The 17330-nt window shown below is 40.3% G+C and overlaps 1 protein-coding gene across 5 annotated transcripts; it reads right to left on the bottom strand.

The window, feature by feature from the left end:
• Nucleotides 1-243: 243 nt before the first annotated feature.
• Nucleotides 244-16322, bottom strand: LOC147255672 (6-phosphofructo-2-kinase/fructose-2,6-bisphosphatase 2-like). Of its 5 annotated transcripts, none has more exons than XM_086213519.1 (17): nt 16202-16322; nt 16021-16108; nt 14683-14832; nt 13569-13694; nt 13092-13188; nt 11414-11480; nt 11244-11318; nt 11090-11146; nt 10882-11006; nt 10020-10227; nt 9639-9785; nt 9458-9562; nt 9194-9323; nt 5608-5670; nt 5456-5520; nt 2933-3124; nt 244-2645 (listed from the first exon to the last, which is right to left on the bottom strand). In XM_086213519.1, the coding sequence occupies exons 3-17, from the start codon at nt 14768-14770 to the stop codon at nt 2592-2594; spliced, it is 1599 nt and encodes a 532-aa protein (XP_086069645.1). In that variant the 5' UTR covers nt 14771-14832; nt 16021-16108; nt 16202-16322; the 3' UTR covers nt 244-2591. The 5 variants fall into 5 exon arrangements, 4 of the variants coding, with proteins under 4 accessions (XP_086069645.1, XP_086069646.1, XP_086069647.1 ...); XM_086213521.1 differs by lacking the exon at nt 244-2645 and adding an exon at nt 3253-3283 and having other exon boundaries at nt 2984-3124; XM_086213522.1 differs by lacking the exon at nt 244-2645 and adding an exon at nt 3253-3280 and having other exon boundaries at nt 2984-3124.
• Between the last annotated feature and the right edge of the window lie 1008 nt (nt 16323-17330).

The following is a 17330-nucleotide window of genomic DNA, read 5'->3' as shown; positions in this document are numbered from 1 at the left end:
CTGTCCATCATAGGACTGATGTGTGGAGTGATTTAATAAACCAAAGCTGCAGGTTTTTAGGAGGAGGAAGCCAGACCACCTAGAGGAGACCCATACAAGTCCAGAAAAATCATTTAGCAGTAAAACAACAAAGAATGACCGCTTTTCAGTAATCAAGAGTTTAAATGTCTGTAATCATCGTGGTAATTTCACAGAACTTTTATCAAAACTTGACTCATTCAAGGATCATTTCAGGCATCAAAGCAACCAGTAGATTAAAGTCTCAGGAAGAGAAGTGATACTTTGAGCCTGTTTGTCCTCTTCCATTTCCATGATGACTCACTCTGTTATTGATGAGTTAGATATGTTTTAGCTCTCAGCGAACAAAGTAAAAGGATTTAATCATCACCCAGAATGTTACTAATCTTTATTTTGTACAGTGATTCAGAGATAATGACGCAAACAGACCTGCACGGTAGCACTAAACAAGTTAGATTAGTAGAACTTTTGTCAGTAGTACAGACAGAGTTGACTCACGTCGACTGTTTGGTTTAAAAATAAAAGCTTGATTTTTGTCTCTTTCATTCTTGGAAAAATAAGCTTGTGGTATCAGATAATTTATATTCATTACATCAACTATCTTCCTCACAATGTTAAACATGTCTCTGGAGGTCCGTGTGACATTTACACTGTGTGATGTAAGTGTGAGAAACTCTTCAAGGACGGCACAAAGGAAGGTTACTCCCAATGAGATCATACTCCTTGGTCACAGTCACCAAATTATAGGCCTAATGTCACAGTAATGATAATACCCTGTAAAATAACTTAAAATCAACATTTTTTTTATCAAAACATATACAGCACAATGCAATAATAAATTATTGTCAAGACATCCCAATAATAAGGCCATGTCATTCAGTTCAAGTTAAACAAACTTTTGCTTGTCATCTTTGTGCTGAAATGTTTCAAAAGGCGCATTTCAGTTTATGTATTCCAAAAATTACAATCCAAGTCATCTGAATGGATAACATGCACAGACACACTGAAATACATCGTTGTATTGGAGGTCCACAGGAGATTTGAACAAACAAATAATTCTTTACATTCAACAGAATCGATACAAAACTGTGACACTTAGAGCAAAATGATGCAGTTTTGTTGCAGCAGCACCCTCTGCTGCTACCATGTGGTAAAGTACAGAAACCTAGCAGATCTGAATCAGTTAATTTGAGAATTAGTGGAGTGTGATGATATTGTAACATCACTCGAAGTAAATCAACTGTTTAAGCAAAAAGACGGACACAGAGAGGAATGGACCCACCGCAGTTGAGTGCGTGTTCAAATACATCTGCCAATGGCTGTGGCATTACACTGAGGGATTTTCGGTAAGGGTCTATTTTTTTTTACTTCTTTGGGCTTTCTGGTGTGATACCTGTGCCGAGTATTCAGAGACAGCAACTCGTAGTTGAAAGCAGCTCTACTAGCAGGCAGGAGTTTTCTGTTCGGAGCTGAGACGAGTCACGAATGAGAACACCATCAATATGATACCGACACTGTCATTTTAAGCCAAAAATGCTGTATAATGTTGCTTTAAGCACTTTGCATTTGTAATATTTGCATCAGTTTTGTGGATCAGCCTTAGACTCTCACAGCGGGAGGCTGAAAATCTTTCTGTTGATTAAAAAAAATATTTCTCTTCATGAACCAGAATCATTTTGAAACATTGCCACTGCTGTGCTTTTCACATCTTTACTAAGTAACACTTCACTTTAACCTTCCCGAATTTAGCGCTTACAAGCCGTGTTTAAACTTAAAGACACTATAATGTGGTTGAAACACAGAAAAGAACATTCTGAATATAAAGAAGTGTACAATAATTGTCAACATTAATAACTGCCTACTACTTCATATTTTAGAATATGACAATGGATGTATTGTCATGGAAATAGCTGGATGCCATTATTGGTTGTTGACATGTACAATATCAAACGAGTGAAAACACATAACAATACTTCAAGGTAAACAACTACATTATAGTGTTACATATGTCTACTTATTGATTAAAAATGCTAAATACGGGAGATTAAATAAAGCGTGACCCATCAATTTGAGCAGCTTGTCTGCCTGCCATGAATAAGATTGCTACATAAAATCTTTAAATATCACAATAAAACAATTATTACATCTTGTCTGATGAGCAGAATGGGAATGTAATATACAGTAGTTGACAAATAAAAGGCTTTCCTCAAGAGAGGCACTCCCTGAACTAAAACTGAAGGCAACAACACAGTATACAATCAAAAAAATACACAACTAACGCCTTCTGTATCTCTTACAGCCTTACTCTGCCGTATAAAGGGAGGGCTAAGTTCAAGATTTGCTAAATCTGATGTGGAGGCTGTTCAGCCAAGGCATTGACTTCATGTTTTCTAAAGAGATAACACACACTAGTGAGAAGACTGCTGGTGTGTAATTCACTGCTGAGGAATGTCAAGGCTGCAGTTTGTTGGGACTTCACTGCATCCACGTGAAGCAAAATCATGGCGTGAGATATCAAAGTATAGATAATCCCTGTGAGAAATAAATCAACAAGGCCATAAACGCCTCTTTCTTTAACTGTGAACACATTCATCCGTGTCTACTCCGCTGAAACCGTTCACTGAGTCCTGCAGGGTGAAAAAAAGGGGAGAAGAGAGAAGGAGGAGTGCATTAAAGAAAACATCAAACTTGTTTAGACTGGCCTGGGTTGAATTTGAGCTAATATTAAATTAGGATGTCACAGAACAGAGTAAAGTACTCCCTTTCTATTTTTTTTTTAAACTTAAGGCAACAAATTTAACATCACTTTCACAAACTAATTTAAATGAACAATTTCTTATTCATTCTTGTTAGTTTTTTATCCACTGAACACTTCTTCATACCTGTCTTCAGTAATAATCATTGAATCACTGACCTCGCTTTGTGCCCCCTCTGATGCCTCCGAAAATTGCATGTTGGGTAATGTGGGGGCTTGGGACATGCGAGCCTGCGGAGGGTTGCCCACGCTGTAAAGACGAGGCCGTTTTATCTGGTCATGGCTGGACAGAGGAGTGAAACTGTTCCTTCGGAGAAAAGTTGGAGGTACGACATCTGTTCGGCCTTTATTCTGGTGAAGCAGAGAGACAAGGCAGACTGATTAAAACTCCTTCACAATTCTTGTTTTGTTTTAGAACACCCCCACGTCTCCATTTTTGTTTTATGCGAATGTAAGCAGTTCAAGTCCAATGGGATTACCTGAAATGGTACAAAGGTCACGGGTAAACTGCTAGGAGGTAAAAAAAAAAAAAAAAAGGATGAATGATCACAAACTCAAATCTAGTGTCAATTTTCAGAGCTCAAAAAGGGTTCAACTGGGTTAACAATTAAAATGCTTTTCATAGCAGGAAGTTTTACTTTCAGAGAAAAAGAAAAGAAAGCTAGGTTTTTTTGTGAGTTCAGTTCCTCCACCATCAGCCTGGCAGACCCAAAGCTACAACAGAAACAGCTGACTGGCGTCTTACAGGACGAAATCTTCAGGCACCGGTTAAAAGAGGATTTCAAGCGAAAGCTCTGGCAGGTCCAGTGGCAGCAGGAAAACTCAAAATTACAGAATAAGAATAAGACACTTGCCTGGCACTTGCCCTGTGTGGTTCAATGAAAATTGTGAGGTGTTCTACAACTTGTGAATGGAAGTTATGCAAATCATCGCACCAATATTTAACAAGGTTCATACAAATTTTTCACCGATACATTTCCGTACATTTCCCATGCCGAAAAGCAAAAAAAATTTATATGACAATACATTTTTCAAAACATCTTCGTATACCAAAAATATCAAAGTGTATCAGCTTACATATAAGTAAAACAATGAGAAGCTACTGTGTGTGGTTTGACATCAACATTTATTAAAATATCAACCAAACAGATTGTTCTTAGTCGATCTTGATGTTGTCAAATGTTCAGGTATTTGTGAAGGACATTTTGATGACTTTATTTATATTAATTATCCACAAACTTTTACAAGGCTGGAAGGTGCTGCGTTGACGATGATCATATGACGTCCGGTTTAACACTACTGCCTCATATGAAGTGATAAATAACTATAAAAGCTATTGTTAAGGTTGGAGTCACCCTGTTTAACAAGACTTATCCCAGTTTGTGTCTCTCAGTGTGTTTATATGGTAACACCCGCTCTGTCTAGGACTGGAGGTTGAAACACACATCATAAAACTACAACCAAACAACAAAATATAGAGGGAGGAAAGTGGCTCACAGACACGATGACACAGATGGGATTGTCACGTGTCTCAATTATTCTTGTGTGTTTTGATGTGAACAAGAATTTCAACAGTCATCTCCCATTCTCGTTGTTTAAAGTTAGAGAACAAGTTGTTTTTCACTCAGCTAACATATTTCTGTCTCTCCAAGAGTGTTTCCTTTTTTTGCCGGACTTAACACACAGAGATGTTTACTATAACTAAAAGTAGCAGCTCTAATCTCTACAGTAAATTATTAAACAATCAGGACAAAATGGATCAGGAGCTTTGTGTCGTATTAAGATAGCAATTTGCTAACAATGTACCTCTTAGCAACATAGCTACATACAATGTGAAAGGAGGTGTTCATAGTGATGAGCCAGTTTTCCGCTTAAATACCTGTTAAATGGCAGCGTGTGCTACATGCCTGAGACCTAATCAGAGAAGCGTTCATCGAACGAGACTTGAGGGATTTCTGACTTCTTATAGTGCCATCAAGCCGATGATTCACCATTTGGCTTGTTTTGTACACCAGGAGGCAGACATGGTTGTAGTCTGGCCAGGATTTACTGACTCAGCGGTGTATCAAAACTACAGCAAAAGCATTGAGAAGAACAAGAAGACCGCATGCCAGAAAACATGAATGTAAACAACCCAGGATGGAAAATACTTCAAAAATATCAGATTTGGTAATGCAGAAGGAAATGCATTTAATATATATGGTAGACATCAACAAAGAAATAGTGCATTTTGGCGTGTGCCAAAAAATGTAAACAAAATGTTCCCTTTTTAGATTCATTAAATGTTCCCATGCATATCATTATTTTTCATTTCACTGGAGGCATTTTATTTCACTCTGAATTACACAAAGGTTTTGGTGAGAGCTGTTTGTGAAGAATGAATGCCTGTATGTGGGCTAAAGCCATGCGCCATCATGTCTCACATGTTGGCTTCAGTAAAACAGTGGAACTGTGCTGCTCTTGCCGCCGTTTTCCAGTCGGGATGTTTTAGGCATTTTCCAAAGAACGCTGGACATCTAACTCCTGAAAACTGGAACAGCAGTGTCTCGTTTTGTTGGGGTGTTTTGAAAATAGGAGCAGTTTGTGAAATGTGACCAGTCATAACTATAGCGAGTCATGTACGCATTTCAGAGACTGATTCAAAGTAACACAACATCATTTAGGAAAAGGTCGTAATCTTACTAATGGTCTGTCTCTGTGAGTGTTGACAGCCTCCACCTTCAGGTCAAACATGTCCACTTTACAACCTAGAAGAGGGGAAAAACGGGAATGATGTCACAGACCTATAAATGAACACTAAGTGTAGTGGAGCCAGGAACAGCATGGCGACTTACCGTAAGCCACAGGGGTAAGTTTTAGGACAGTGTGCAGAGGACACTTCAGGTACGGTAGATCATCTGTTACAAAAAAAATCATGATTATTCTCTCATGCTATGTGATGTTGTGCTAACTGTGCAATGCTAAATGACCCAAAGGGCAAGGCAGGGGGATAACATAACATTCTGTCCGGTTTCTGCCAGTAAACTGTGGTGTTTTTCTGTTTTGACTGCAGCAGTGACCGCTTCCTCAGCTTCAACAACATTCTGTCTGCTGCTGCCTAATTATATGTCTTTGATTTTCAGCAGGATTTCCACCCAAAGCACCATCTTATTATTCAAGTTAACGCCCTTATCCACATGTGCACTCACTAGCTAATTTATTAGGTACGCCTAGATCATGCAGTGCTCCAATTTATTATGAAGTTCACATTGTTTTGGATTTTCCTGTAACCATCTAATTATATCGGCAACTATTTAGTATGATGCATCTCATGAACCGGCCTTGGAGTGTATATACTTTATGAATATCAATTTATTTTGTGGCTATGAATTGCAATAAACAACCAAGTTCACCTGTGTGTCGGATGTGCAGTGAAAACAAATACAAAAACGAACCAACAAAATATCGGCACTCACAAATTCAAGTTGAAGTGACCTGTTGAACATCAAGGTAAGATGTTCACTAAAAAAAAATAAATCTAAAAATGCAAGTCTTGTCTTGTGCAGAATTAAAAATGACTTCATTTTATATGGCATTCAAATTATCCCCTCTATGAAAATATCATTCAAACATACTAACATGTAGAATAAAGGCATTGAGGGTTTCCTGTCTTTGTTTTTTGTTTTTTTATTCATCATCTTACAATGTACAATATTCTGTCTTCAATTTTCCTTTTTAAAGATGTGGAGAAAAATAAGCAGCTGAAAAGAGGTACAATACGTCAATTTAATGAGATTTTGATGTCTTCCTTTTTGAATCAGATATATATTTCTGTGCAGGATTAAAGGCTGGTGGGATTGAGGAGTTCCTCAAAGTATTCCTTCCACCGCCCAATTATCTCCCCAGTTGACGTCAGCAGCCTCCCACCCCCACTGTAAACAGTGTGGGCAAGTTGCCGCCTTCCCCCCCTGAGGCGACGGACGGTTTGCCAGAACCTTTTCCCTGCCCTGGGTATCTCAAGGCTCTGGATGTAGTGGGGCTGTCTTGGCTGACACGTCTCTGCAACATTGCGTGGACATCGGGGGAAGTGCCTTTGGAGTGGCAGACCGGGGTGGTGGTCCCCGTCTTTAAGAAAGGGGACCAGAGGGTGTGTTCCAACTATTGGGGGATCACACTTCTCAGCCTCCCTGGTAAGGTCTACGCCAGGGTACTGGAGAGGAGGGTCAGGGCGATAGTCGAACCTCAGATTGAGGAGGAGCAGTGTGGTTTTCGTCCTGGCCGTGGAACCATGGATCAGCTCTTCACCCTCGCTAGGGTGCTGGAGGGGGCATGGGAGTTTGCCCAACCAGTCCACATGTGCTTTGTGGACTTGGAGAAGGCTTACGACCGTGTTCCCAGGAGCATACTGTGGGGGGTACTCCGGGAGTACGGGGTGGATGGCCCTTTACAAAGGGCCATTCGGTCATTCTACCGGAGGAGTGAGAGTCTGGTCCGTGTGGCCGGTAGTAAGTCGGACTTGTTCCCAGTGAGGGTTGGACTCCGCCAAGGCTGCCCTTTGTCACCGGTTCTGTTCATAACTTTTATGGACAGAATTTCTAGGCTCAGCCGGGTGGTGGAGGGGGTCGAGTTTGGTGGCGGGAGGATGTCGTCTTTGCTGTTTGCGGATGACGTATTCCTCTTAGCGCCATCGGGCCACGACCTCCAGCTCTTGCTGGGACAGTTTGCAGCCGAATGTGAAGCGGCTGGGATGAGAATCAGCACCTCCAAGTCTGAGGCCATGGTCCTTAGCCGGAAAAGGGTGGTTTGCCCACTCCGGGTCGGGGGGGAAGTCTTACCTCAGGTGGAGGAGTTTAAGTATCTCGGGGAATTGTTCACGAGTGAGGGTAAGATGGAGCGGGAGATTGACAGGCGGATTGGGGCGGCATCCGCAGTCTTGCGGTTGCTAAACCAGTCTGTTGTGGTGAAGAGGGAGCTTAGCCAAAAGGCGAGGCTCTCGATTTACCAGTCAATCTACATTCCAATCCTCACCTATGGTCATGAGCTTTGGGTAATGACCGAAAGAACAAGATCGCGAATACAAGCGGCCGAAATGAGTTTCCTCCGCAGGGTGGCTGGGCTCTCCCTCAGAGATAGGGTGAGAAGCTCAGTCATTCGGGAGGGACTCAGAGTAGAACCGCTGCTCCTCCATGTCGAGAGGAGCCAGTTGAGGTGGTTCGGGCATCTGGTGAGGATGCCTCCTGGGCGCCTCCCTCTGGAGGTTTTCCAGGCATGTCCAACTGGGAGGAGGCCTCGAGGCCTACCCAGGACACGGTGGAGGGATTACATCTCTCGGCTGGCCTGGGAACACCTCGGGATCCTCCCAGAAGAGCTGGTTGAAGTGGCTGGGGAGAGGGCAGTCTGGGCTTCCTTGCTGAGACTGCTGCCCCCGCGACCCGGACCCACCGGATGAAGCGGAGGACGACAAAGACGAAGACGAAGAAGGATTAAAGGCAAATCCTGCTTAAAATTCAACAGTCTGGGAGGTTTTTCTTTTTTACTGCTTTCAGGTCAAAACTGACATCAATATTTGTTCAGTCTGTCAACGAGACTCTGTGTTCAGTGAAATGTTCCTGTGTTCGGGTGGAGTCGAATGTTTTCATCACCCGACGACCACAACAACTGCAGTATTTCATCACCATCACTGTGTGCTGATTAACTGCACAGTGCAAATAACTTCTTTTTTTCCCCACCTAAAATCAAACACTTGAGTCATCACTGTCAGACTCAGACACGATTCTGTGCAGTCACACATTGTTCCAAGTGATTACTGCAGGAACACGCAGGCCAGCCTCTACTACAACTGAAGCTTCACCATTCTGAGTGGGCGTGCAGATTAGCGTGAAGTGGGCAGACACAAAACCCACTTAAACCTAATCCAATTAAATGACTTACGAGTGTATGGATTTCGAGAAGTAGGTTAAATGGCATGTGACGATGAAGAATTAAAGTTTAATGGTGTAGTGTTGCTTGTGCATCTGTTCATTAAGAAAAGCACAAGATGAGTCAGTTCGCAGCTCTTCAGTTAACTCTGACTCAATTGATTCAAAACTAGAAAAGTTCCTGTGTTATCTTAATCATGACGCATCCTGCTTCTTGCAATGGAAGATCACATTTCAAGGTCATAAAATAAAGAAATGGTGTACGTGACAACCAAAAGACCAAAACAACATAATCTTATAACTCACTTCAGATAAATTTAGTTGGCTTTAGGCACTGATATTTTCAGCCTCATATTTTCAGCCTCATTATATCAAAGTATTTCCAAGAAGTCAAGAGTACCAATATGGCTTTAATTTGCATCACAAATGTAATTTAACTGTATTAATTGGGTAAAATAATCATTTGAGATAGCACATGCTGGCAGACAATTACAGGAGGGCACGTTATGTATGATACCTTTACCTGCGCTCTTGTCCAGGAAGTAGGCGAGCAGGCAACGCATCACGGCCTGATGACAGATGACCAGCACGTTGCCCTGCCGCTCCAGCTCCATGATAACAGGCTCCAGTCGCTGTACCAGGTCCTGGTAGGACTAAAGACCGAAGAAAGGTACAGCAGAGATGGGTTCAATTTTTCATCCAGTTTATTTATTTTTGTAATACAATTAATACAAACGGGACACGTAAGTTGTCTAATGTCACTTGGGATGATGGAGAGGGCTTCTACCTCTCCTCCTGGGTAGCGGTAGTGATACTTGTCCTGGTCCCTCATGGAAAACTCCTCAGGGTATGTTTCCTCGATCATTTTATAAGTCATCTCTTCACACACTCCCTGCAGTACAAAACACTCACAAATAATGACTGCCTCTTGTTGTTTTGTGTGTCTGCCACTTAAGTGCACTACATACCGCGTCTATTTCATTGAGGATCTTCCACTGCTCGTAGGGAACTCCCAGCTCCTCTGCTGTTTGAATGGTGCGTCTCAGCTGGCTGGTCCAGACTTTTAGGTCTGACAGATGATGCTCTTCAACAAAACCCTTCAGTGCTGCCGCAAACTAATGACGAGAACATAAAATAAACATTTGTGTTAGAAAATGTTAGCTCAAATTAACACAATATAGCTGAAATTAGGTGATCCTTCTCATAAATGATAATAAGTTGATTTTCAGTGGCACAATTTTACTGAAGCCATCAGGGAAATGTGCATATAAGGAGTGTGTGCTGAACCGTTTGTGGTATATTTATAGTTGGGAATAAGAATTTGTTCAAAAGTTCAGATCATTTGGCACCTCTTTCCCTCGGTCTGAAAGCTCAGAGTCTCCCCCGATGCGTCCTTCCTCATTGTGATGGCTTTCTCCATGGCGACAGAGGTAGATGGAATGGGAGTGTACATGAATATTCATGAGGTAGTAGACGATTTTACTCTGGATGTAGTCCTGCACCCTGTTGACCAAGAAACGACGGCCTACATTGATGACCTGAATGAAGGACAGATTCCTGAAAAGAGCACAACAGACAGACATAACTGATTAAATACTCGTCAAGCGTAGGGAGGAAATATCCTGTTCCTTTGGTGTAGTCTAATATTGATATTTCATGCGCCTAATGTGTCAGGACAGTCTGTGCCAGCAGCTCAAGGAGATAAAGCAAATATTATATTTAAGTGCAGGAGGAAGTGCAGGATTACAGACATGTTCCTAGTTACAACTGAATCCTCCTCTCTATTCAGCCTTGGTGGGATCACTTTATTTACTCAACTACAATCTATTGTGTCTGCAAATACAGTCAAGAATTCAAGATGAAAACCCCTGAGCCCGCTGGAAAGAGTTTAAAAACTTCTGATTCCCTGGTTGGCAAGAATCACAAGCGACCTATATTTCTGACCACAACACTAATAATTTATAGTTTTAGATTTAAATGTGGCAGCTCCATAAATAAAACGTCAACGGATAGAAAACAAGTGTGCGGACCAGAAATGAGCTCTTGTTTCCACCTGCTGGACAATTTCTACAAGTGCATCTCGAACAAGGCAGTTGCAGCTTAATTTTTTTTTTCTTTTATTGGACGAATATTAAGAGAAACTAATGTTGAGGCAAAATTAAGTGTTTAAATACAACTTGTATTATATCTTCAACAACATGAACTTCTTACTTGTCATGTTCATCTGGGTCTAAAGGCTGGTAAGTCACTTTATAGCATTCTATCCTCTTTAGAAAATCCTCCATGACACTTTCTCTGTCCCTCTCTGGGTAATCTGGACTGGACACCTTCACATCCTTGAAAGAAGAGACATTCGTTGAGATGAGCCCATTAAACTTTGATCAGCATGTAGTTGAAGTCACATTTAAACCTGATTTACCAGGATATTTGCGGCGATGACGTCTGGATCATCACATAAGGATTCTACAAAAAACACCTGAGGAAAAAAATCACGAGAAACTTCCTAAGCGACGCAAAAATAAACTATCTGCACAGTTATTCATCTTCACCATCATCATTAGTGCAATTCTGACCTTGTATGCATTATCCTTTGCAAAATTAAGGATTAGCTCCCTTCTCTCTCTGGTGGTGTTGGTGGCATCAAAAACCTGTGAGAGAAAGTTAGATATTCAGGCCAAATCACATTACTATACATATATCATTTATGCCATGTTCTTTTTTTTCTCTCTTTGTTACAACTTACAGCAATCTGGCCTCCTTCCTCATTGAGATAGGCTTTGACATCCTGCAGAGCCACCAGAGCACATTGCCTGTAGAGAAGACAGGGGACATTTAAATGCATCTTTTATTGCTTGAAAATGTATGATTTTACCTGGTTTTATTATATCAAACTTACTGTCTCGAGATAATCGCCACGTACGCGACATCAAATCTTTGTCTGTACCTGTTTTTAATTTAATTAACTGATTTATGTTTGGATTTACTTATACATTTTTGGCCTGTAGTATTATAGTTCTGAGGTTTTCATCATTATTTAACGCACCTTTCAATTTCATTTTAAAAGCTTTTATATTTCTTTTAGTCTTTTTACTGGGTCACATTCCCTCATTTCCTGCCTCTGATGTTTCCTCACCGTTGATTGTGTATTTCCCCAGTTCCTGTTTTCACTTTATTTAGGCCAGGAAGTTGGGTTGGGCAGTGGGCATGAATTGTTTGTTTCAGTTTTTGTTTGCGTGTTTATAACATTTGGTGTTGCATTTATATGAAAAGTGCTATTAAAAAGTCTGATAGATTGGCTGTGTTTATGTGATTGTTATGTGACTTGTAACCTGTTCCCACAATTTAATTAATTCGTGGCTAAAACATGTTTTAAAAATTGAACAAAATAACTAATTTGAGGTAACAAGTTTCATCCAATGGCCTCTAAAAAAGAATGAAACAATTCTCTCTATTCCTAAAAAAAATGAATGAATCATTCTTCCAATCCGGGGCTCCGTAGAACAGTAACCCAGCACCTGCCTGCTGTGCAAACTAGGTTTGCCTTCCAAATAAATGTTTATCAATGAGAAAAACTCTTGTGTGGACAAGTTTTGACTTGCAGGAAAAAAAGCGAGACAAATTCCATAGTCACGACCAGACTCTCTCTGGACACAGCTGCATGCTGGGAGAACTGTGCTTGTGCATGCAGAGCAGAAACATTTCCTAACACAAGATGTCCCGATGAAGATTTGCGATGTTGTAACACTAACACTATGCAACAAAAAGACACATTAAAGACTGAACTGTTTAACTGTGTTGAAGAAAATCAACAGAATATTCAGACTTCCTAGTTTTTGTGACACGTTCAGATTCATTCGCAGGTTTCAACTCCAGGCAGCTGTGGCGCTGTGTGCATTTGCTTGTAAAGTCAATATCTTAACAGATGATTATCAAGGGTTTCGTATTTCTCTATAATGCCACTACGTGTGAACAACGAGCCTCATTCATGATGTGTTCTTACACACCAGGGGCTTTTTAACCCTCCGTTTAGTCTTACAGACAGGAAGCAGAACCTGATAATAACCTGTATCTCTTTTAATTGGCAAACAACTAAGTAAACAAAGACTTTAATGCTACAAGGGATAAACAACAGACATCAGGAGCAAGGAGTTAGAAATATCCATCATGCTTTACTTCCTGATTAGATTGAGGGTCGAAAACTAAGAAAGAGTGCAAGAACAATTAATGCACATAAACATTTCATGAACGAGGTTACTAATTAACAATCTAGAGAATACAGAATATCTGTGAGTGCGAATAAGTGTTTTTTTTAGTTTTTAGATTTGTTTTCACTGCACATCTGATACACAGGTTTTAGAGATGTCTGTACTTCAACTTGTTATTTACATCATTTTCAACTTGAACATAACTTTCTTACTAACTTTCTAATTTTCATGGCTTCTTCATTGTCGTGTCTGAAGAAATCATAGGACTTGTATGATTTCACCGCTTCTCTCCTGTAAACGCCAAGGTTAAATACTGCAAGAGAAGAAAAAGAGAGTCAGATCTAGACATGGGATTGGGTTACTGTATGAGCTCGCTCAAGGGAGTGACCAAACCTGTTCTGCTGAGTTCCATTTAGCTGATGCTGTAAGCATGCGATTATAAACAGAGCCATACAGTTGAGGTGTTGACATAAAAACACAGATGAATTCTGTCAACTTTGCCTGAAGCACAAGATTTTCACTTGACAAACTCATCAGAATATTTTCCTGGTGAAAGAAACACATCTCATGGTTTGGTTCTAATACAAGCTGCCAACGTGTGCACCACTACACGGGTTTGTGTATTTTTTAATAAAATAACGAAATAGTTAAATATCTAATATTTAGCAGGGCTAACATCTCAGTGGTACTGACCCTTCGTTGGAACTCCAATCCAGTTGAGGTAGCGGGTTAGCTTCTTAGACATGTAGGTTTTCCCTCGAGCAGGCAACCCGATCATCACGATGACGGTTGGAGAGTTGGTCATGTAAGAGGCCCAAGCTGCAGTTTACACACAAACACACACTTAAACAATGACACATGCAAGGACGGTGATACCTCCCTCATAAAGTGTATTTTGCCTTTCAAGTTTAAGGCACTTTTGCTGTTGTTAGCCATGAGTCACTATTAGCATCAAGTTAAGTATACGTGGCTGGTTCTTCAAGCATTCTGGAGTTAAAAGTAAGTGATGCAGCAGTAATAAAAGAAAACATTCACTTCATTTTTTATGAGAAGAATAAATGATGAATACTAAACTAGTTCTGACTGTAAACCGACACATAAAATGAGTTGCACAGTACAAGAAGGTTGGGAAATACTCCAGCGTCCCTGCTGCATTATCCATTTACTAGCTGGTTCACATTCAGTTTAACATTTCCTTCATACCATCATCCTCTCATGCCCTCTGGTTAATGTGTCTAAAGGTCTGGGTGCTTAGCAACTACATTTATTAATCACATTTAACCTTGTTGACTTCAGCATGACATGGAAAATGTTGTAACATGTTTCTTTTCTCTCACATTTGATTCAGTTTACCCCAAAGCTCGTCTTCACTGAAAGGAAAACGAAGCCAAAACTTGACTCAAGAGTCTATGAACAGACACAGCAGAAAGGAAGGGGCCTGTACCACAATCTAAGATCCACTCCACTGTCCTGATTACAGGACTTTGACAAATGAAGCTGACATTTCTTCTGGTGGACTCTGTTCTCTGTTGGCCTTACTCATTACAGTATTACTTAAGGTGTGTGTCGTAGGACTGGGTGTTACAAACCCCTCCACGCACGCTGCACATGTAAGGGGTGCGTCAAAGATGGCATCTAATCAATCATTGAAACCTTATCACCTCTCTTTAGTCAAAGCCAATGCCAGGAAATTGGATTAACAGAATATTTTACAATTTACAGCATAATGTCATATCTAAATAATTGATAGAGAACAGGTTCGTGCCTGAGATGACACTAGCACACAGAGGGAAACACAACCACTCACAGCACTTCTTCTCACTGGCTCTGAGGTCCGTCCTTTTAACCTCTGCTAAGCCGTCAGCAGGTACAGGTCTCTGTTGCCGCGCAGCCATGGCGGGTTTGCTCTATGTCGCGCTGTTCTGTGGTGTACGGGTCACTGATGAGGTCAGCATCTCTGTGTGGAGGACAGGAGGGAAGGCTGTAGTATCATTTCACAGGCTGACTGGTGACACAGCAGATCACAGCAGTGTCTGGGCAGCAGATGCCTGCTGATGTTTACATCCAGCGTGATACTGGAAAACACGTCTACAAGAGAAATATTAGCCTTTAATGTGTTCAAAAGAAAAAAATCCACAGGGATTTAAATCTAATTGTGTTGGGAAAAATAAAAACTTTAATTAAATTTTGTGTTGCTGCATGGATGTCCTGCTTACAAATCATATCCCACAGACATAAGAAAACATTGTTGATATTGATCCCCCAAAACTAACAATATTAAAAAAATGAAGAAAAAAAACCACCTCTGACATTAAAGGTCATATAATCATCACAATTGGAAAGGAAAGTCCCTCTAAAAGCAGCACAATATTATGTTCCCTATATGAGCTCACTTGAGCTGAGATCACGTTTAAAAACAACTAATATAAATAAAATATTTTATGTAGCCAAAAGTGCACAACATAATACTGATATACTGAACATATATATATATATATATATATATATATATATACACATATATATATATATACATATATATACATACATACATATATACACATATATATACACATATATACATACATATATATACACATATATACATATATACATATACATACACACACACATATATATACATATATACATATACATACACACATATATATACATATATACATATACATACACACACATATATATACATATATACATATACATACACACACATATATATACATATATACATATACATACACACACATATACATATACATATACATACACACACATATACATATACATACACACACATATACATATACATACACACACATATACATATACATACACACACATATACATACACATACACACACACATATACATATACATACACACACACATATACATATACATACACACACACACACACACATATACATACACACACACACACACACACACACATATATATATATATATATATACTCTGAATTGGACGACTGATTGATTATACAACGACTGATATAAAGTCACTGCAGGCCCAAATTCACAAGCATAAGTATGGTAAAATCTATGACTGGACAGGTGGGTTCATCTTTCGCAGATTATCACTTGATAACAGAGTTCATACACGCACCTGATTCAACAAAAGAAGCTGAAGTGAGTCATCCTCTCAACTGTCACACACGCCGGAGCTGCTACGTTAATATGTCAGTTTCACTGGCCTACAAAGTTAATCAATTCAGCTTTTAGCAAAACTACAAAAACAAAAATGTTAATGCAACACGTGGAAGGAAATTAAAATTTCATAAACTCACCAAGTTAACAGCAGTATTTTCCTTTTATTTCTTTGTTAAAATATCGCCATCAGTTGTCTCTCCTCCACCGCCGTCAGACACCTTCTTCCTTTCGGAGATTTTGCTCCTCCCCGGCGTCTGCAGAGGCAGGAAGTGCAGCACCGTCATGCAAAAGAATGACAATTATAACATCCGGTTTTGTTTCCAAAATAAAATATTTCAAAATTAGCGTCCCCCGAATGGCCGGAGGTCAAAATTTGAAAAGAACGAAACGAAAAGTATAAGCTGGTCAACGGTGAAAGATGCCAGCAGCAATATCAACTTGTAAGTAGAACAATAACAAAAACAACAATTAAGCTACAATTAGAATAATGCATATTTTCAACAAATCAACAAGGATAGACTGGAGAAATCACTTTAACTGTGTCACCGGGGAGAAGTGAAAATTAAACGACTCTTCGGTTACCAGACGGCCATTCTACGTCCGACCTATGTCCGGCTAGAGCGTGGAACACCGTCTTATTCGTAACGCTGATTGTAATTGTTATCAATGTCTTATTTTGAAGTGCACCTTGTGCTTAAAGTGCTCGCACTTGGCGCTTTTGCTCACGGTTCTTTGTATTTCATTCATCATGAAATCTGAGCAAAGCAGAATGGGGAGGTATTATGACGTATGCAGATGCTCGTGACAGCATCCTCCCGCATGGTTATTAAAGGAGAATGCCACTGAATTCAGTTTGATACGACCATGTCACCCGCATGCTGGGGGTAGCACTAATATATCTTAGTTTTCCTCTTATTGTGCAGTCCCACGCTACTCGGAGGAAAACTGCCGTCTGCTCATTTCACTCTTATCATAAGCAATAGCTGTAAACACTGGAATGACTATGTCAAAGGATCATCCATCCATCCATCCATTTTTTAGATCGCTTATCCGTAAAGGGTTGCGGGGGGCTGGAGTATATCCCAGCTGACATTGGGTGAGAGGCGGGGTTCACCCTGAATGGGTCGCCAGTCTGTCGCAATGCCATCAGGAGCAATTAGGGGTTCAGTATGTTGCTCAAGGGTACTTCAACATGGTCACCAGGGGAAGTGAGGATCGAACCTGCGACCCTTCGGTTGCCAGACAGCCACTTTACCTCGAAGCCTG

This window comes from Aulostomus chinensis, chromosome 9 (genome assembly GCF_037954235.1).
Source record: "Aulostomus chinensis isolate RoL2024-O1b breed Wild chromosome 9, RoL_Achi_v1.0, whole genome shotgun sequence".
Taxonomy (NCBI): Eukaryota; Metazoa; Chordata; class Actinopteri; order Syngnathiformes; family Aulostomidae; genus Aulostomus; species Aulostomus chinensis.
This window is presented reverse-complemented; position numbering and strand designations above follow the sequence as displayed.

Bases quoted from the DNA above. Each gene is read 5' to 3' on its own strand.
- LOC147255672 (XM_086213519.1), bottom strand. From the start codon at position 14,770: ATGGCTGCGCGGCAACAGAGACCTGTACCTGCTGACGGCTTAGCAGAG. The intron at 11,481-13,091 runs GTTAGTAAGAAA...TCTTCTCTACAG, and splicing joins GAAGCCATGAAAATTAGAAA to GCAATGTGCTCTGGTGGCTC. The intron at 9,563-9,638 runs GTATGTAGTGCA...TTTGTACTGCAG, and splicing joins TCCTCAATGAAATAGACGCG to GGAGTGTGTGAAGAGATGAC.